The 20,444-nt window shown below is 52.9% G+C and overlaps 1 protein-coding gene across 1 annotated transcript in view; it reads right to left on the bottom strand.

The window, feature by feature from the left end:
• The window catches only part of TSPAN15 (tetraspanin 15), a 49,915-nt gene extending 36,908 nt beyond the window's left edge, over positions 1-13,007 (bottom strand). The window contains exon 1 of the mRNA XM_043596517.1: positions 12,770-13,007. Coding sequence (XP_043452452.1) covers positions 12,770-12,865 — 96 coding nt within the window. The 5' untranslated portion in view covers positions 12,866-13,007. The remainder of the gene's footprint in view (positions 1-12,769) is intronic.
• Between the last annotated feature and the right edge of the window lie 7,437 nt (positions 13,008-20,444).

Here is a 20,444-nt window from a genome sequence, read left to right as displayed (position 1 = left end):
ATCCTGACCTCACCTACCGACGTGCATGAAATCGTAGACTTGAGATACAAAGTATTTTCTTACACACATATTACACTTCAAAATGTTCCCGCAGGGACCACCTAAAAACCTCTTGTGAACCACCAGGAATAAGCAGATGGACGCTGTTCTGGCCGAACCACCTTATTCTGCAGATGGGAATCTGAGGCCCACAGAGAGGTTATCGCTCCCATGAGGTCGCACAGCATATCAGCCGCTGGACGGCAGCTGTGACCCGGGTCTCCAGACTCCCAAGCCAGTGCTCTCGCCACCCCAAGCCGGCCTCTCTTGTCAGGAAAGAGTTCTCACGCCCTGGCCTACCCTCTCCCGATGGAAACGTTAAAACCGCAGGGATGGACACTGAAGGATAGTGATGCCAGCTCCATTTCTGCCTTCCGGCGCTTCCATAACCAATCATGACCTGAGCCTAAATCAAGAGTGGGACACTCAACCGAGCCACCCAGGAGCCCCGATTGCTAGCTTTAAAAAGACAAAACAGTAGGATCCGGAAGAGAGGACCGGATTAGACAGCGGGCAGCATGGGGGGACTTCCCGACTGCAAAAAGGAAAGTTCAGTTCTAAGAGAGGCCAGCACCAGAGGAGACCGCAGTGGAGACAGAAGACAGAAACAGGCCCTACTCCTACCACAGGGACTGTAGGTCGCTGAACAACCCCTGTCTTCATCTTCCTTCTGCCCTGATCATGAGTCCCCCACTCTTGGGGATGGAAAGAGTCAAGTGGCCACCGCCACCCCTATGGGAGCCCAACTGTTTGTCCACCGCTAAGTGTCCCCGCCAGAGCCTCCTGGGAGCTGCTGGCCGGCCCTGCCCCCATCACAGGCTGTCTGCAGCTGCCCTGAGCTCTCTGCTAGGACTCCGTGAGTGACAGCCTCTCAAGGGACACGGACAGTGCTGGCTCATCTCTCCCCCCTCCCCGCCCCCCCAGCCCAGAGCAGGGCCAGCCAAACAGTGAGCCTGGGCCAGAGGCTGGGCAGAACCAAAGTCAGAGGCCTGAGTTCCAGGCGGCTGCCTGAGTCCTCTCTGGCCCTGCAGGGACCAGCCTTCCCTGCTGCACACAAGGCCACACATCAGGCCTCTGTCCCCGGGCACAGCAGCAGTCCCGTTTACGGTGTGGACACCGGTACCCCAGATGGAAAGGGTAATACCGAGTGAAATCGCCGACTGGTGCCCATCGTCCCCTCTGAACGCTCAATGGAGGTTGTCCCATTGGCTGAAGAGTTTTAGCACCAGAAGCCGTTGCTGTGTGGTCTGGTGTATTTCCTCCCCTTTGAAAAGAGCAGGTCGCACCAGATGTCCTCTCTGGCCTGGGCCCCGAGGGGGGAAACAGAGAAGACTAACTAAGGTGTCATTTTTTCCACCTAGAGGGTCAGCCCTTGACAGAGATGGAGCTGACCTCCGGCAGACACAGCCAGAAGTGATGTGTGGTTTCCTGTCCCACTGGATGGCCTGGACTGTAGAGGAGCTTCGGGGATAGCCTTGAGGAGGTAGGAAAGGGGCCTGAAGGACCAGGAGGGGGCCGGGCAGAGAGGAGTGCAGAAGGGAGCCTGCAGGAGGGAGGGCGGGACCCTGCAGAGGGTGACTGCTGGGCCTGGACGTGGAGGTCGGACACCCCCTCTGCAAAGGCTGGGCCTGGAGGCAGCACGTTGGGGGAAGAGCGCTTCTCGATGGATGGGAGAGGAGAGAGTCTGATTGGCTGCATGACCACGGACACGTCACCCTCGACTCTCTGTGCTTCAGATTCCTTGTCGGTGGGAAGCGGACACCGTTGTACCTCCCACAGGGGCCTGGCAGGTGGGGCGGTGCCCGCTGGGCTCCGAGCGGAGCGTCTCGTGCACCGGGCATCAGCATAGGTGCCCGGAGCAGGCGTCCCTGGGCAGGAGCCCTGCGCTCACGGGGTGTGGCCCAGAGGGAGGGGTGCCATCGTGCGCCCTGCCTCACCAACACTGTTTCACCTCTTTGGATCCTCAGAACAACCGCTGTGAGCCTGGCAGACAGGGGCACTTGTCCCGTTCTAGGGCTGAGGAGACTCAGGCCCCCATGAGGGGAAGTGACCGGCACAACCTACCATTTGCAAATCGCCCCCCTTCCCCACCAGACTATTTCACTGTGGAAAAGTGCCTGCTGTGTCTTCTTTCGTTTTTCCCAAAGGGGACTTGCTCATCGAGGCAGGCATTTGCATCTTGGCCTGCAGGAAATAAACATTTGCTTGGAGGGTAGAAGGGAAACCGCTTTGGCCTGGTCAGGACTCCGGGGGCTCAGAGCCCTCCTCCTTCCTGCTGGGAGAGCCGGAACCACCTACTCTCCCCACTGCTGGAAGCCCCTCCCAGGATGCCATGTGTGGCCTTGGACAAGTCACATCGGCTTTCTGTGCTCCTTCCTGTCCCTTACCAAGGGATGGGCTGTGCTGGTTGCAGCACAGTGGGGCCACGGAGGTGCTTGGGTCACAGTGAGCTGGGTCACTTGGGCCACAGTGAGCTGGGTGCTGTGCTGGGTGCAGTGTGCTTGGCAGAGGGCAGAGGCCAGCCCCCAGGCCCTCCCATTGCAGACCCCCTGCTCGAGGGGAGTCGGGTGCTGGCTTCTGGGGCTGGTGCCAAATTCTGAGCCTGGGTCACTTCCTGAGGTCCAAAGGACCTTGTCGATCAGTGGGCCTCATTGACTGTGTCTGGAGGCTTCTGATCCTGGAGGATTTTACAAGTACACACCAGGCCCCATCTTCAGAGTTGATGCAGTGGGTATGGGGGGGACCCAGGCACCTATCCTTTTTAAACCTACCCAGGTGATTCGAGCATGCAGGTCGGCGTGGAAGATGCCGCTCTGATGGTGCCTGCGAGGGAATTCTGATGAAACCAGCCAGGTTTCCAAGCCAACACTCTCTCCGTGTGAATCCAGAGCGACACATTGAGCCTTCCCCAGCCTCCTGGACCATCTGGACAGAGTCTGGGAAGTTAGCACACCACGAGGGAGAGGCTTGCTGCTTCAAATGGTGAAGGGAGAGCTAGGGGATGTGGGAGATCACCTGGGAGGCCAGGCTTCTCCAGGGGACTGGGATGTGCCCAGGGAGCGGGGGTGGTCGCTGAGCTCTAGAATTTTGCTTTCCTTTTGGTTATCTTTCCAACGTTCTTTTATCTGGTCTAAAGGTAACCCTTCTCTGGAGTTAACTTTGTAACTTAAAGAAGTTTCTATAGAACCAGACTTGAGGGGTCTTTCTGAGTCGGGAATTCACACTTGGGGAGTCGAGCTATGATTTTTTCCCCTTTAAATTATGTCCTCAGCTTGAGAACTACTGACACCCGGGCATCATGTTGGAACCCTGGTTGTGATCTCGCTGACCTGCAGCTCTATCCCCGGGAGGAGAGATGTGGCAGGGGGTGGCCTAGCCCCATTTTCCAGATGGGGAAACAATTCCAGATAGGCAAGATGTACTTGTTTGGGGTCATGGTGATTTTAGTTAGTGAAAGGATGGGGACTCCATTTCTGACTCTGACCACTGAGCTCTGCTGTGGATTGAATGCCCCCTCCCCAAACAAGATAGGTTCATGTTTGTGAACGTGACCTTATTTGGAAAAGGGGTCCCGGCAGGTATAATTAGGTTCTGAGTCTTGAGATGAAACCATCCTGATCACCTGGGTGTGCCTCAAGTCGAATGACAAGCGTCCTTACAAGAAAAGGCAGAGGGAGCTTCGAGACAGAAGAAAGACACAGGCACAGAGGGAAAGACCACGTAAAAGTGGAGGCAGAGGCAGGCAAGCCACCAGAAGCCTGTAGAGGTGGGGAAGGATTTCCCCCACAGCCTCTGGAGGTAGACGAGCCTTGTGACACGCTGGATTTAGACTTCAGACCTCCAGGATGGCGACAGCACATATTTCTGTTGCCGTAAGCCGCCCAGTTGTTACGGCAGTCCCGGGGAACTTGTGATTTGCGGAAACAAAACACAAGCCCCTTCTTTCGGCTGCACCAGGCGGTCTCACTTAGGGAGAGACCCAACTGAGCAGACAAAATCTCTTTCCCTTCTAGTGGGCTGTGCTGAAGCCTGAGAAGACCCGGATAGGGCTTGGGGGAGGAGCAAGGCCGGCTTGGGGGTGAGGCCTTTGGTCCTGCCCCTCCCTCGGCCCCGCCCCCTCCAGGTCCCTGCCTGCCCCACAGGCCAATGGCTGGGCTCTACATCTGCTTTCTTAGGGGATTCCGGTCTTCAAGGAAAGCCCTGATGGAAGGAGGGGAAAACAGGGGAAAGGAATGTGAGTTAGCTCTCAGGAAGGACTTCCTGGTTGTAAAAGCAGTTTAATCGAAATTGCTTGCCAAGCGGGGCTGTAAAACATTTAGAATTCTCTTACAGACTTTCAGAACAGGAGTGTCACCTGTTACTTGGCAGTTAGAAGGTGACTTGGACTGCCATTTGGGCCAAACTTCCAAGGACCGTGGAGGGCATCTGATGCAACCCCTGCCTTTCAAAGGGGGAGGAAATACACCAGACCACACAGCAACGGCTTCTGGTGCTAAAACTCTGCGGCCAATGGGACAACCTCCATTGAGCGTTCAGAGGGGACGATGGGCACCAGTCGGCGATTTCTCTCGGTATTACCCTTTCCATCTGGGGTACCGGTGTCCACACCGTAAACGGGACTGCTGCTGTGCCCGGGGACAGAGGCCTGATGTGTGGCCTTGTGTGCAGCAGGGAAGGCTGGTCCCTGCAGGGCCAGAGAGGACTCAGGCAGCCGCCTGGAACTCAGGCCTCTGACTTTGGTTCTGCCCAGCCTCTGGCCCAGGCTCACTGTTTGGCTGGCCCTGCGCTGGGCTGGGGGGAGAGATGAGCCAGCACTGTCCGTGTCCCTTGAGAGGCTGTCACTCACGGAGTCCTAGCAGAGAGCTCAGGGCAGCTGCAGACAGCCTGTGATGGGGGCGGGGCCGGCCAGCGGCTCCCAGGAGGCTCTGGCGGGGACACTTAGGGGTGGACAAACAGTTGGGCTCCCAAAGGGGTGGCGGTGGCCACTTGACTCTTTCCATCCCAAGAGTGGGAGACTCATGATCAGGGCAGAAAGAAGATGAAGACAGGAGTTGTTGAGGGACTTTATTAAATCCTAGCTGGGTAGTGTGGTTTATATAGGCTGTGAACCCGAGTTCTATCTGCCACCTGCCTGACATTCCCGGGCCGAGGAACGCCCTGCGCCTGGGCCCTTGGAAGTGCTTCTCCCAGCCCCACTTGTCCAGCTCTCAGCCTTGCGGGACACTTCTATGACGGCCTGCCTGGACCCACGTGCCCATCAGGCGGCACACGGCTTCTGCCGATAGGTACACCACTACAGCCCAAGAACTAAGGGGTGGGAAGGACCGGGTTCCTGTAAAAGGCCATCTGCACTCCCAAGGGGTCAGACTTCTCCACCTAAGAGTATGGCCACGTCCATCTGCTCTAAGCAGACAGAGCATCACCAGCAGGAAGTGGCCTCCTCTAATAAGACAGACTCCGGAAGTTCTCACATCTTCTATCCCAGCCCTCCTGAGCTCTGCAAGGCCCCAGCGGACACCAGGCCCTACAGTGTGCATGGTGCCTTGGCATCTCTCCTCTTGCAGAAGCCTCCCCAAGGCCTCTCGGGTATCCACAGATGAGAAGTCTAGAGGCTCAGAGAGTCAGTCCTCTCTAGGTAGGGTCACACAGCAGAACGAGCACTTGATCTGTCTCCAACTGGCCCTGCCATTGGGTCCTGACAATGAAACCTCCCTTTCAGTCACTCAGACCCCATACTCCTTAGAGAACCAGGAGCCACCCTCTCCACTCACAACATGGCCCTTCTTAAGCTTCCCCATCTGCTTCAGCCATACTTGCCTACCTCAGGGCCTTTGTACACACTACTCCCTCTGTCGGCGATGTTCTCTATAGGCCTTTTCTATGGCTGGCTCCATCTCATTCCTTGGGCGTCAGCTGAAATGTCAGCTCCTCACAAAGGCCTTCCTTGACCATACCATCCCAAGTAGGAACTCCCATCTCCCCCCACTTGCTCCCTAATTTTCTTTTTAGTACCAGTCACAAGCTACACTTATTTACTGGTTTGTCTGTCTTCCAAGGCCTGGACTAAGTCTGTCTTGTTCATAGCTGTTTCCCAGTAAACATCACAGTGCCTGGCATAGACACTAGGCATCAAGTAACTATTTGTTGACCGAATAAGCAAAGAACCTTCTTCACCCTGGAGAGAATGGCAGGTCAGGACCAGACTCTCCCACCTTCCACTAAGATGGAGGTTCAAACCCACTCACAGCCACAGGTTCTCTCTGGAAAAGGTTAATCTTCTCAATCTTGTGTGTCCTGGGCTAACCCAGAAGACATCTTTCCCCTGTCTGTGGAGCCAGTTGGGTACAGAAATTTCATTATCAGTCTCTTATCTGGTTTACTCTGAGCCCCACCCCAGGTTGGCATTGTGAGTCACCTGGAGAGAAGAGGCGCCAGGCAGGGGCACGAAGGAGGGCGGGTGGTTACTCCTGCTTCTCAGCTTCTCAGGAACAAACAACCAAAGATGGCGAGGTCCCAATCCAGTCCCACAATTTAAAACAATGCCTCTCCTACAGCGAGAGAAGGGCTGGTGCACCGAAGCCTAAGCTAAGAGCAAAGGAACTTTCTCGAGGCCTTAGTTTGCTCATCGGCAAAAGGGGTGCATTGGAAGGCTCTCCAAATCCCTTCCAGGTCTGCCTTCTTGATTCTCTGGATTTTTAAGGCCCCTCGGCCAGGCTGGGGGAGGGGACCCCAGTCCCATTGCTTCCAGGTCTTCTCTGACAGCCTCTTAGGCATGGTGGCTGCTTCTCCAGGGTGAAGTCACTTTCTGCTTGAATTTCACTATTTTCTCTTTGAAATGCTTGCCTAGAACAAGAGGAAAATGGACCTGCCTGAGGATTCAAGCACAATGATAAGTAATAATTCAGGAAATAAAGTAGGTACGCATGCGTACAAGGAGATGGCCAAATGAGTGTTTGCCAGCACGTAACAGTGGTTCTCTCCCAGTGACAGAACAAAGGTGACTTTTACTGTCTTCGGTGTACTTACCTGAATTGCCTGAAAGGTTTTTAACTATATGCACATATTATTTTCACGAAAACAATAAGGCTCTTCTCCAAAGTTGGAAATTCCTGCTGGAAACTAAATCTCCTTTCTTTTTCGTCTGGCTTCATCTAGTGCATAACTGGGAGGCCAGGTACACGGCTCCTTCCAGAAATGCTACCCTCCACCCACACCCCGAGCCCTGACAGCAGGGGGAGACCACGGGTGTGGGGGGAAGGGGGGCGGCTGGTGAAGGTCATGGTGACCCAATGAAGAAACTTCAATCAGGCAACTCCGGTCCTGTTCTTGGTCTGTCACGAACTTGCTATGGGGTCTAAAGCAACCTACTTCCTCTCTCCATGCCCCTGTTTTCCTCGGTAAAGTGAAAAGCTCACTCTAGAGGTGCCTTTAAGGACCCTTCTATGCTCAGTCTTTGGCTTTTGGGTACCTAAGAAAACAGAGATGGGAAAAGATTGGCTAATCCTTAAGTAGTTGTCGTCATGTTTATCACGTGCCAGGCATTGTTCTAAGCTCTTCCTACATATTCATCCATTTCATGGTCCCAGCAACTCTCTACTATCACCCATTTTACAGATAAAGCAATTGAGGCACATAGAAATTAGTGCCCAAGTCACTCAATTTATAAATGCTAGAATTGGGATTTGAACCCATGCAGCCTGATATAGAGTCCACACTCTTAAACATTAAACTATAGGAAATATAGGGGCGCCTGGGTGGCTCAGTCAGCTGAGCATCCGACTTCGGCTCAGGTCATGATGTCGCGGTTTGTGAGCTCGAGCCCCGCATCGGGCTCTGTGCTGACAGCTTGGAGCCTGCTTCGGATTCTGTGTCTCCCTCTCTCTCTCTTCCCCTCCCCCGCTCATGCTCTGTCTCTGTCTCTGTCTCTCTCTCTTTCTCTGTCAAAAATAAAACATTAAAAAACGGGGAAAAAAAAAAACTATAGGAAATATAAAGAATCACAAGCCAAGCTATGATAATGGTGTCCATCCTTGGAGAAGGCAAAGAATTAATACTGCCCGTGGCACTTCTTACCTCCCCCACTTAGCCATGCCCACTTCCTTCCCACTCACCCCCCAAGTCCTTTTCTTCCTGGTTAGTCAACATTCCCCAACCCTGACACCCTTTTGTACCCGACTGGAAATTCTACCGCATTGTCAAGGCAACAGGCTCATGCTTTCTGGATGGCCCGTGTCTCCATGATCAGCCCAGCCCACTCTGCAGATTCAAAGCCTCAGCAATTCTGACCACCGCTGGTTACACACCCAGCTCAGCCCCTGATCCAGGTGCCCCCACCTCAGGTCCTTACAAGACACAAGTTCGGACCTGACCACCTTAATGCAACAAGCTTTCCCCGAGCATTTCCTGTGTCCCCAGCCCCAAGACCAGCATACGGAAAAGGATATGAATGAGCTGCGCCCCTGACCTCTACGAGCCCACAGTCCAACAGGGAAAAACAGTCGTGTAAATGGATCTCTAGGATACCCTGTGGTCAACGCTAAAATTAGAGATGTGTCCCCAGTGGGTTGAGGGCACATGTGTCAGAATGATTCACACTGCATGGTCGGAAGAGGAGGCTCCAAAGTGCCTCTGGGTGAGCTCATTCCTCACGGAGACATGCTCAGAGACCTACCGGAAGGAGCACTGAACTGGGGATATGGAGATGTGGGGACTCACACCAGCTTTGCGGAGGGACCCTGAAACACGCCCTGGGCCCCGAGGTCCCCATCTGAAAACAAAGGGGACCCCAGGTGTGGGACAGGAGCTCCTGTAAGTGATCAAGGTCATATTCACCTTGACTCATAGGCTGAGAAACGTCTTCATGGCTCACTGCCCTTCCCATCCTGCCCGCCGCATCCAGGAGCAAATCTGTCTTGGTGTCAGTTTGTCTTTCCGCCTCTCAAACACTTGCCAGCCTGCCTTTTGAGCACAGAACTCAGGTCCACAGCCTACATCACCCGAAATATCCAGCCAGGATTTAATAACGTTTTGTTTTCCCTGCACTATTTACCATTACAGTTACATGCTATTTTTGATGATGCATTTTGGTTTCCCATTGGCAGTGATGACATACATAAAGCCTCCTTTGGAAAAAATATTAACATTAAAAAGTGAGTCAGTTTAAAGTAATATCGTAGATAACACCATAATTGGTAGGAACTCTATGTAGGGCAATTTAACAAACATCAAAATTTTAAACACACATACAAAAACAGGCAAAGCGGTTCTAGGCCATTTGATATTCTGACTGTGATTACCGCCGGAGGGAAGGGGTGGTGACGGGGGTGGGAGCAAGTGGGGGGCTTCTGGCTTCTGCTTCCCGTTCTAGCGGTTGACCTGGGGGCTGATGATACATGTGTGTTCACTTAGTAAAAATCCATCAGGCTGTGTCCACTTATCATCGGTGCATTTCTGTATGTCGATTGTACGTTCACATATACCTCAGGCCAGTTCTCCTTCTAGAAACTACCCTGCAGATAGACACACACGGGTGCAAAATGACACATTCAAAGCTGCTCATTGCACTGCTGTTTGCAGTCACCAAAGATTGGAAACACCCCGAGTTCCCCAGCCGAGGACTGATTGAATGAGTTTCGGCACAGCCTACAGTGAATTCTATCTCGTCATCAGACCGAATGAGGCAACCACTCCCAGATTCGCTCCCGAATTCGCATAGACTTCAATTTAAGTGAGAAGGGAAGGGCAAAACTGTGTATAATGTGCTACCTTGTATGGGGAAAAAAAGAATATATAATACATGCACATGTTCATGCCTAGGGCATCCCATGGCTAGAGTATTATCTTAGAAGAAAGTGACAGGAAACTGACCAGGGCAGAACAGGGGAGAGGGGCGGGAGAGAGGCTTATCACCAATGACTGCTCTTTGATAGTATAAAATTTTGCACAGTGTCCTCGCATTTCCTATCTGATAATAAGTTCTAAAGCAAAAGTCTTACAGAAGGTGCCTGCCTCTGGTGAAACTTATGGTCCCTTCCAGACCTAAAGACTGAGTTGAAAGTGTTACTACTTTGAGCTTATAAAACAAGTAACCCCTGACCCCACCCACATCCCAAGGGATGGTACCAGAGCTAATGGGCCTTCCTAAATGGGTCTCCGATTAACAGCAAGGCCAGTCTAGGACAAATTACTCACTCACACTGGCCTCCGCCCTGCAGAGAAAATCTGGCACCTGGAGCTGCCCTGGCACAGCCGGCAGGTGGCTGACCTCTTGGCATGGGTGGGGGAGGTTTTTAAGCAGAAACACTTCCAGGAATGGGAAGTCAAGGATTTAGTAAGGCAACCTCAGTTGACTAGAGAGGAAAGATTCTGAGTTCTGAGTCCCAGCTGGCCCCAAGAGAAGCAAAGCAAGGGCCATTGAGTGGTCTTCTCTCCAGGCTACAGGGACAGAGACAGAACAAGGCCTTGAAAATTCGAGTTCTGGAGCGCCTGGGTGGCTCAGTTGATTAAGCATCTGACTTTGGTCCAGGTCATGAGCTTGCAGTTTGTTGAGTTCCAGCCCCGCGTTGGGCTCTGTGCTAACAGCTCAGAGCCTGGAGCCTGTTTGGGATTCTGTGTCTCCCTCTCTGACTGCCCCTCCCCTGCTTGCACTCTCTCTCTGTCTCTCTCTCAAAAATAAACATTAAAAAAAATTTTTTTGAAAGAAAATTCGAGTTCAATTGTGCCTGTGTAACTTTCTTTTGTACAGCACTAGTCACACCCACATGTCACTATCTCCCCATATCACGAGTCCTAAAAACAATCCAATGAGGTGTGGGGCAGGGTATCAATTGCCCATTTTATAGATAGGAACATGGAGGTGCAAAGGAGGTTAAGAGTAAGAGACTGGTCAATGATTACATCTGGAGGGTGGCAGTGAAGCCAGAAACACAGCCCCCACCTTCTGGCTTCTGATCTTCCCACCTCCCCCCCACCATCAACCTTAGCCTTCTCTCAACTGTGACCTTCAGAGAGTAGAGCTCCTGTGGCCTGACAAGCAAGGAGCAGGCAAAGAATCCAAGAATCAGAACCGAGGGGCCTATGAGACCATCTGGCCCCGCAGTTTATAACCCTGACTACAAATCAGAATTACCTGGGGAGCTTAAATAGTTTAAATAAATATCTGTGCCATGGCCCAGGTATCTGTAGAGTTTTTAAAAACCTCTGGCTGGTGCTGATGCACTTTTGGGAGAGAATGACCCCCACCCCAATCCCACATACAACCTTCTGCCTCCCTGGAGCTTCCACCTTCCTCTGCTCCATCCTCTGGCCCCCAAATGTACTGCTCATCTCTCTTCCACATTACCTAGAACCAGGGAACCGGATTGGGAATTGGGCTGAGCCTTGTCCTCCAGACAGGCAGGCAAGTATTGAACAGCTGAGACCCCAAACGAGGAAGTGACTTGCCTAAGATCTCCCAGTGAGTCAATAACAGGACAAGACTAGAATCTGGATCTCTTGACCACCAGGCATCATCATATCCATTGAGGGGTCAAGTGGAAAGCCAGACCTGTTTGCTATCAGGCAGATCTAGCTGTTCCTGCTAGGAGAATAGATCCAGCGAGGGGCCCCAAGAAGAGAATGGGGTGTGCATATATTTCAGGAGGGATGGGAGTGAGCGATCTCCCCTGCAGTCCCTGTAGCATAGTGTAGGGGGGTGGGGGGCAGGAGACTATCCTAGAAAGGCAAGGTTCAAGCTGGCCTCTAGAAAGAGGTCCTCGTTTCTAGGTGAGGGTCCAGCCTAGTCTGAAATCTTCATGAAGAAATCAGTCTCTGGGGACAACTTACCAGGAGGGCCCAGCTTCCCAGGCCACAAGAGTAATAATGGCTCACACTTGAGCTTTTCACTGGTCCCTGGGCTCAGCACTATAACTTGGCCTATTTCATTTAATCTCCACGCCCATCCTAAAAGTTAAATATAATTACTGTGCCTGTTTGCAGATGAAGAAATTATGGCCTAGGGAGTTTAAGTAACTTCCCCAAGATCACTCAGCCAGAAAGTGACAGTGGCAGGGTTTGAAGCCTGATTCATGTCCGACCACTAACACCCTGCCTCCCAGCAATACACAAGAGGAGGTAAAACTCAGTGGCTGCGGGAAGTTACCCAGCATCCAGGAGCTGCTGGAGACCTCCCCAGACGTGGTCTGGTGGAATCCTCCTAACCACTCCTCACCAAGGACAAGTCACGCCCATTCTACTTCCACCGAAAAAGGAAACCGAGGCACAGTGGGGAAGCATCTCGCTCTGGGGCATCTGCAAGAAGCTAGGGCGGACAGGACCGGGAGTCCAGGTTTCCCGCCCAATCCGGACCACAAGCTGATCGGGAGGCAAAGTCTAACACTGGCGGGGCGGGTGGGCGCGGCCAACCAGCTAACCGAGGCCTAGCGCACCCCATGCGCCACAGACGCGGAAAACCAACGCTCCGGGCAGGTGCACACAGGTGAGCCAGGTAGCGCTCCTTCGTTGTAGTCAACTGTCTCTATCGCTCTGGTCCCACCGGCTGCTGAAATTCAGGCTGAGCCGGGTGCCAGAATTTCCTGGTTCCCAGTGAAAGTGAGACGAGAAACTAGGCGTGCCCTCCCCGCGCCCTCCCTGGAGCAGCCAAGTCTGGACCCAACCCCGATTCGGCGTGGGAGCGATCCAGGGAGTGTCGGCAACCCCTCCTCCATCTCAGGACCCCTGTGGGGTCACTCACCCAGAACACCGTGGAGTAGATGACCAGCGAGAACTTGAGCCAGAGGTAGGAGAGGCGCGCGCAGTAGCGCACCTGCTCCGAGTCCCCGCGGGGCATCCTGGATACTGTCCGCGGGGCTGCGGGGCTCCGGGGCTCCCGAGTTAGGTCCCTCGCCGGGAGCAGCCCCACCTGCGGCTGCTAGCCGGGCCGCGCGCCCCGCCACCGGCGCTCGCTCCGGGACTGACATCTGCTAGCCGCAATCACAGCCCCGGCTGGGACCAGCCGGCCCAGCGGCCAATGGGCGCGAGGCCCCGGCCCCGCCCTCTGGAAGGGGGCGGGCAGGGGGCGGGGCTGAGGCCGGGGCCCACCGGAGGCAAAGGGAGCGGAGGGGACGAGGGTTAGGCCAACCGGGTCCTGCGCAACTCGGGTGAAGCCTGTGCGAAGTGAGCGGAGGGGGCCGTAGGAGAGCGTGCACGGTTGGACGCTGGGGAGAGACCAGGCGTACCTAATTCGGGGTACAAAGAAATGAGTGCTTCCCACTGTTGCCAGGAGAGAAGACTGCACGAAGAGGGCAGGAACTAACCGGGAAGGTGTTAAAAGTGTGCAAATGAATGTGCAAAACGTGAATGGAATAAGGCAGTGGAGGCGCTCAGCCTGAGTGGGGCGGAGGACAGAAATTAGTTGGGAAGGTGCAGCAAACCAGGGTGGGACTGAGGGGTCCTCTTGCAGCTGGGGCCACGAGTTCACCTTTGTCACAGATCCCCGACCAGCCTTTTTCCAACAAGCCTCCGGGAATCACCTTCTCTGAGTCCGGTAGAGTTCCCAACCTTGCCCCGAGGGCCCCCCTCCCCTGGGAAGCGCTCCCCCATCCATCCTCGGGCCAGGTCCGAGACCCCTAGCGCACGCTTGGCCCGGATCTGACCCAGCCTCTTCCCTCCCTGCGTTTCCTCTGCCTGGGGTCAGAATCTGTCTCCCATGGCCCCATCTTGTCTCATTGCTGTTTCATTGCCAAGCTCAGCCTGGGGCTCGGGAGTCAGACAACCGTTTGTGGCATTCGGTAATTAAATGCGTGGCCCAGAGGTCACGAGCTCAAGGCAGTGCTGGATGGGGTCCCTGGTGGTGACTGAAGGAATGGCACCCTAGTCCAGGTCCCTTTTTTACACCCCACCCAGAGAGAGACACCAAGCCAGAGCCAGCCCCAGCCCCAGCCCCCCAGGCTCTGCCCTAGAAGGAAGAAAGTAAGATTGGGGTGCAGAAGTGTTGGGGAGCAGGAAGGTCCTGTCCCCTTCAAGGTCCTGCTAGCCAGACTAAGAATCAAACTGACATGACACAGATGAACAGGTGAAAATCACATCGTATAGAGAACCCACATAGACATAAAAATTCCAAAGACAGGCAAAATGAGATATAGGTGTTGTTCTGAACTAAGGGGAAGGGGGCAGGGGTCTGGGACTTCAAAGAGAAGAAATGCAATTCACAGGAAGATGAAAAAGAGTAAATGTTTGATAAATGTTTTCAGGGTGCCTCAGGGACAAAGAGGACTTGGATCAAACAGGCCTTGCTAGGTTCCTCCCTGTCTGTCATACCTAGTTTATGTCATAGTGTAGTTACCTGTGTCTTCCTGGAGCCGATTCTCCATCCACATTCTTTTTAGGCAGTTGAGGGGGAGGTAAAGAGCTTTTCCTGAACCTGCTGGGCTGCAATGCTTTTTAATTCGAAATAATTTTCATGCCAAAGTAGCCTATCTTGGGGCAGCCAGCCCTTGGCCCCTACAGGTGGAAGGCAATGGCTTGCCCAGAGAAGTAAAAGGAATTCAGTTTCCTGGTACAATGGGAGCGAGTCAGTCAAGGGTGTTTGTGATGGGTAGGGACGTGGAACCAGGAAGGAATAGCCAGGGGCTACAAAGACGTCTTTTAACAAGTTGTCCTTTAAGGAAGAGGAAACTAACTCTTTACCCTTCTTTGGGGGAACCAGCCTCCCCCACCCAGCCCTGGAGAGCTAGCCTTATACCCTCTCTTTCAGGTCCTGGTCTCATCCCCTACCCCCCTGAGAGATTGTCTGTCTCTCTCTCCCAGAGGGTTAGCCTCCCCACTGGGGTGTTCTTTCCGGTTGCCCCTGGCCTCTGTTCTGGCATCTAGCTAGCTGCACTTTATCTCCTATTTGAAGTCTTCCTTTGGGACATGCATGTCTGCAGCCCCTCTGGGCTCTCCCTGAGCCCCTATAAGTAGCGCCCTCAGTGATGAGACTATGACAACACCACCCAGGGAGCCTGGAGCTCTTTGGGACTAACACACCCTTTCCTGGGCTCCTAAGCTCTTTCGTTGTCCTTCCCCACCCCTAACCTGCCCCAAGTACTGTGGGCTGCCCGCAGCCACATTTGTGAACACTGCGACCCCCGAAGAAGTGACCCCTTATTTTTTAACTTTTCCATCCTTTTGCCAGGAGCTCTGGGCTGGGGGGTCAGCAGGCCTAGGGCTCATCCTGGTTTTGCCGTGAACTTTTTGCAAAACTGTTAGAATGTGGGGCGTAGATTGTGTAACGTACAAGTGTGAGTGTGGCCCTGGCTGCAGTTTACAACCCCCTGGTGAGGTTTAAATGTATGCTTGTATCCAGGCCTCACCCTGGTTCAGTTAAGTCAGAATCTCCACCAACAGCAACCCGGGAATCGGTACTATCTTTAAAGTCCCAAGTGATTTCTAAAGTGCAGCCGGGATGGAGAATTGCCGGCCTAGCGGTAATCATGCGGGCGAGGTGGTCATTTCGTCAGATAGGCCACACTCCAGAGGTCACTCGGCTTTCCAGGGAGGTGCTGGTAAAGGTCTAATAAGTGTCTATTGCTGGGGGGTGGATGGGAGGACTCCTAGTGCCGGTTTCCAGAGCATAAATACTTCCACCCGTGGACCTGGGCCGTTAAGAAGAGACACGATCACACAAATAGCTCCTAACACCTCTGTAGCTGTCCGCCCCTCGGTGCACTCCTGAAGCTTTACCGATTAGCGCAGAGAACCCCTCCCATAATGACAGAACGCATCCGTGAAATTCACGGCTCATCAGTTAACATGACAGGCATTAGAAATGAGCTCTCCTTGGGTGAAATTAGCAGCCTGCAAGATGCGTAGATTATCTAAAGTGAGACCCCACCCGTTTCTTGTTCAGAGCGAAGGAATTTCACTTAGGGATGATGCACAGGGCTCAGTCCTTGAGGAGCCCATGTCCCAAGATATCTGGTTGCCTGATGGGACCATCAGTCTAGGTGATCCTGTCCCTAGAATGTTTTGTCTTCCTTGAGTGGACCCTTCATCGAGGTGATAGAGCACAGAGAGCTGGGCCTTCACTGAGTTTACAGAACGCACCGTACGAACCAATTTTGTGGCTACTTGGTAATAAGTGTTTGTTTTACTGATATTCGTGTGGATGTCACAATTTGTTCTGAGATCTGTTGTCATGATAACCTGGCAGGGAGAGCGTAGGAGGAAACAACTAACCCTCACCTTTTGTGGCTCCTACCGTTTACGAAAAAGAACCTAAGGATATGCATGACCAACCTGGCCTGCACAAGGTTACGTTCATGCCGCTGGCCAAATGATTGTCTGTGCCTCTGGTTCCCCATCTGTGAAGTCATAGGTTTCTCTTCTAGCTCTAACAACCTTCGCTATGGTCCTCAGAGTCAAATTGGCGAGCAAATGTAAACTGAGCCTCTCCCGTGAGTCAGGTCCTGCCCCAGGCTCTGAGGATACATCTGGAAACAAGATAGATAAGAATCTCTGTTCTCTTATCTTGGGGAGAGAGTCGTGGGGACATATCGCACAGATGAACAAACACACGAAAGGGAAATTTCTGGCACTGGTATGTGCTAAAGATCTGGAAGAAGAGCTTCCTAATGGAAAAGACAGCAAGTGTGAGGACTGTCAGAGAGGGTCTTGGCTTGGAGAGCTCCCTGGGGCTTGAGCAAGGGACCTCAGGAGGCTAGACAGGGTGACGTCAGATATAGGAAGGGACCTTGCAGCTTTGGTAAGGAGTTTAGACTTATTTCCAGTTTCACTGAGGACCACTGGGAGGTTTTCAACAGGGATGTGGTACAAAATACATGCGATTTATGCTTTAGAAGGCTGCTGCACGGAGCGAGGACAGGAGGGCGTCGGCATTGGGAGGGAGGAAGGCTGGTGAGGAAGTCATTGTCGCAATCTCGGAGCAAAAAGGTTGCGGCTGGGCTGGGGCACAGCAGTGGAAACGGTGACCAGTGCTGGCATCGGGGATGCATCTTGGACGTAGAGCCAACAGGACTTGGCTGTGGAATGTGAAGAAAAGAGGAATCAAGGATGATCCCAAGGGTTTTTGCCTTGAGCAGCTAGGTAAATGCTGCTGTCCTTTGCAAAGGCGAGGAAGCTCAGGGGGAGTAGGGGTAGGAGGAGGTTGCGTTGGAAATCCATTACTTTGTTTGGCCATTTAATGTTTTGAGATATCTTTTTGAAATCCAGGTGGGGTTGTCCAGGGAACTCAGAGGGGAGGTTTGGGTTGCTCTATCTGGGAGAATATATATGGCCACGAATTCTTTACACCTTCTCCGCCAACAGGTAGAATCTATTTCCCTACCTCTGAATCCACGCCAGCCTTCTGACTTGTTTTCACCAATAGAATGTGACAGCAGTAAGGTTGCTTGAATAGTAAGTCTTGGAATCAAGAGGCCTTGCACCTCCTGCCTGGGCCCCTCTTGCAATGCCACTGGCATGAGAACAAGGCTGAGCTAGTCTGCTGGCGAGACCACAGGAGATAGAACCCAGGCTTCCGGCTGACAGCCACCAGCTATCAGACACGTGGGAGATAGCATCTTAGACCATGCAGATCATCACCCTAACAGCTGACTACATGAATGAGTCCAGCCCAAATGTGCCAATGTAGAGAATCGTGAACTGATATGTGACAGTTGTTTTAAGGTACTAAATTCTGGGCCAGTTTGTTATACAGCAAAAGCTAACCAATACATCCTTAGAGCCGAAGATTTTTAAAAACACAAACTCAAATACCCATGTCTTTCTTTCTCTCTCTTCCTTCCATTTTCATTCCAAAGTATTGCACTTCGGAGTCTATATTTTTATTCTCAAGAGGGAACTTCAGTTGTCCTTTGGGCTTTCCTTGACACCCTTCAGTGCCACCCCCGACTCAGACTTTAGACCACTTCTCCTCCTCTCAACCCACTTAAATCTAGGTTTCCCATTTATTCTCAATGAGTTGTTTGTTTAGCATCAGGCACTGAGCTGTGGACTCTCACATACTTACCACTGAAGTCCTCAAAATCCGTGGGATTTGATGTGATGGATCCCACTTTACAAAGGAGGAAACAGAAGTTCAGAGAAGTAAACTGACTTTTCTCCATTAGGAAGTTCAAGTGTTTCATGACTCAACAAGCAATGTGCCTTCTACTCTAAGGCAATTAGACCCCACCTACGCTGGAATGAACACTCAGCTCAGATACTGAGAGGTCGATACTGGTTAGAGTTTAAACTTTATTATACAGTTAGTATAGGTTTCTGCAAAATGGTAGTTTCGTGAGATTTTAAGCATTTTGTGAAAAAGGATCTATCAGGGCGCCTGGGTGGCTCAGTTGGTTAAACGTCCAACCCTTGATTTTGGCTCAGGTCATGATCTCATGGTTCCTGGGATCGAGCCCCATGTGGGGTTCTGTGCTGACAGCGCAGAGCCTGCTTGGGATTTCTTTCTCTCTCTCTCTCTCTCTCAAAATAAATAAACATTAAAAAAAAAAAAGGATCTATCAAGTAAGGCTTGGAATGCTGCAGGACTTCAGAGCCTTTATCATGGGAATGGAGGCTTGGCATCTCTAGGAGGAAGGACAGTTTTGCAGCCTCACTTGGCTGCACCTGACTGCACAAGTCGAGTTTCCCCAGACACCAGCCATCATGTCTCAAAGAACCAGGATCCTTCAGAATGTCCTTTGGGAAATGCTGTCCCGTGCGACTGGTTCCTAATTCTTGTAAAGTTGGAAGTGACTTCCTCAAAGTTATATGCTCTATATTTCAGAGGGAAATCAAAAACAGATTATTTTTGTTTTGTGCTTGACCTTGCAAAATAATACAACTTCCGGGGCACCTGGGTGGCTCAGTTGGCTAAGCATCAGACTTTGGCTCAGGTCATGATCCCGCAGTCTGTGGGTTCGAGCCCTGCCTCGGGCTCTGTGCTGACAGCACGGAGCCTGGAGCCCGCTTCAGATTCTGTGTCTCCCCCAGGCTCTCTCTTCAACTTCCTTTGCCATGATGGTCAGACCACGAGATCCATTTGTGATCACCCCTCTTAGGGACCTGCACGGGGTGAGGGACACACACTTGGGGACCTTGGGGACCAAGAGAATTCCAGACAAGAGCCTCCAGGGAAAGCCAAATGCTCGTGCTCAGAGGGGCCTGGGTCACGCTAGCAGTTTGCCATTTTGTAAATCCCCTGAAGAGCTGCCTGTTAAGGCTCCCTTCTTCGGGCCCCCTCTCCCCACTCCCCCTAGCTGTCCCCCCGAAGGCTGACTGCCCCAGACCCCCCGCTCCTTTGCATCCCATGGCCTCTCTCCTACCCCTGGGTGCCAGACACCCCTCCTTACAGCCCCACCCAGACTGCTTCTAAGACCTTCAAAAGCCTCAGTGGACTTTCCACCTCCTTCTGGACAAATGGAACCAAATCACGGGTCCTAGAGGCCCACTCTGGTCCTGGAGGCCCACTGTGCTCTGCCCCTCCCCACCCCTCTTTCTGGAGACACAATCCTGGACCAGTTATGCAAATGTTTCCTCCCACAGAGGCCAGCCCAGGCCCTCCCTCCCGCTGTCCCCTCTCGTCCCCTCCTCAAGGAGGCTGTTCCTGACCGGCCAGCTAGAGCAGACATCCTTGGGAGCAGCTGTGCGTGTGGGTATGATTAGTCCGGGGCTGGGGGAGAGAGAAGTTAACCTAACTGGTGGATCACAAGGAACTATTACTGAATGATGGCACAGCCACGCCACGGACCCCTGCGCGGACTTGGAAAGTGATGTGGGAACTGTTCTTCGTGCTCTGAGGTCCCGTCTATTTGGGGGTGGGAGAGGGGCCTGATCAGGTTCCTCAGCACAGCTTTCTGGGCCTCTCTTCCTGGTGATGGGTGGGGAAACAGAGCAGTGGTATCACAAGGAGTTTGGGCCTGTGGAGAAACTGTTGTCGGCCTTCAAAAGGGGCATCTTGGGAGTCCTGAGGAGAGGGGCCCCAGCCAGAACCCAGAGAACCAAGCTAGAGGGTCCAGATCTGGCAGGTGAGTGGGTCCTACAGGGAACGGTCAATCCAGGCTGGCTACCGTGGCTCGTGAGCCTTTTGGGAGGAGGGGACAGGCTCTGAATGCACACTGCTTCTGGCCGATGGATGGATGAACGAGGGAAGGGCAGTGCAGGGGGCACTCAGTGTCGGGGTGCTGGGCTCCAAGTGCGTAGGGCCCGTGTGAGGCAGAAGGCCTATTTCCTGACATGATTTGCAAGGGGAGGTGGGGGTGGGGCAGGTAGAGGAAGCAAGATACCCAAAGGTAAGTTCAAGATCATCATAGCTTTTCCCCCAAATGTACTGCCCCTCAGCGTGCAGCGTGTGAGGTCTCACCTGCACGAAAAGGGGGCTCTGTTTTAAGAAGAAGGTGGGAGCGGTTCACCTGAATTGAGAGGCCAGCAGGTGTCCAGTCCTGTCC

Source organism: Prionailurus bengalensis, chromosome D2 (assembly GCF_016509475.1).
Source record: "Prionailurus bengalensis isolate Pbe53 chromosome D2, Fcat_Pben_1.1_paternal_pri, whole genome shotgun sequence".
NCBI lineage: Eukaryota > Metazoa > Chordata > Mammalia > Carnivora > Felidae > Prionailurus > Prionailurus bengalensis.
The sequence above is the reverse complement of the archived record's forward strand: the minus strand, read 5'-3'. Positions and strand labels throughout refer to the sequence as shown.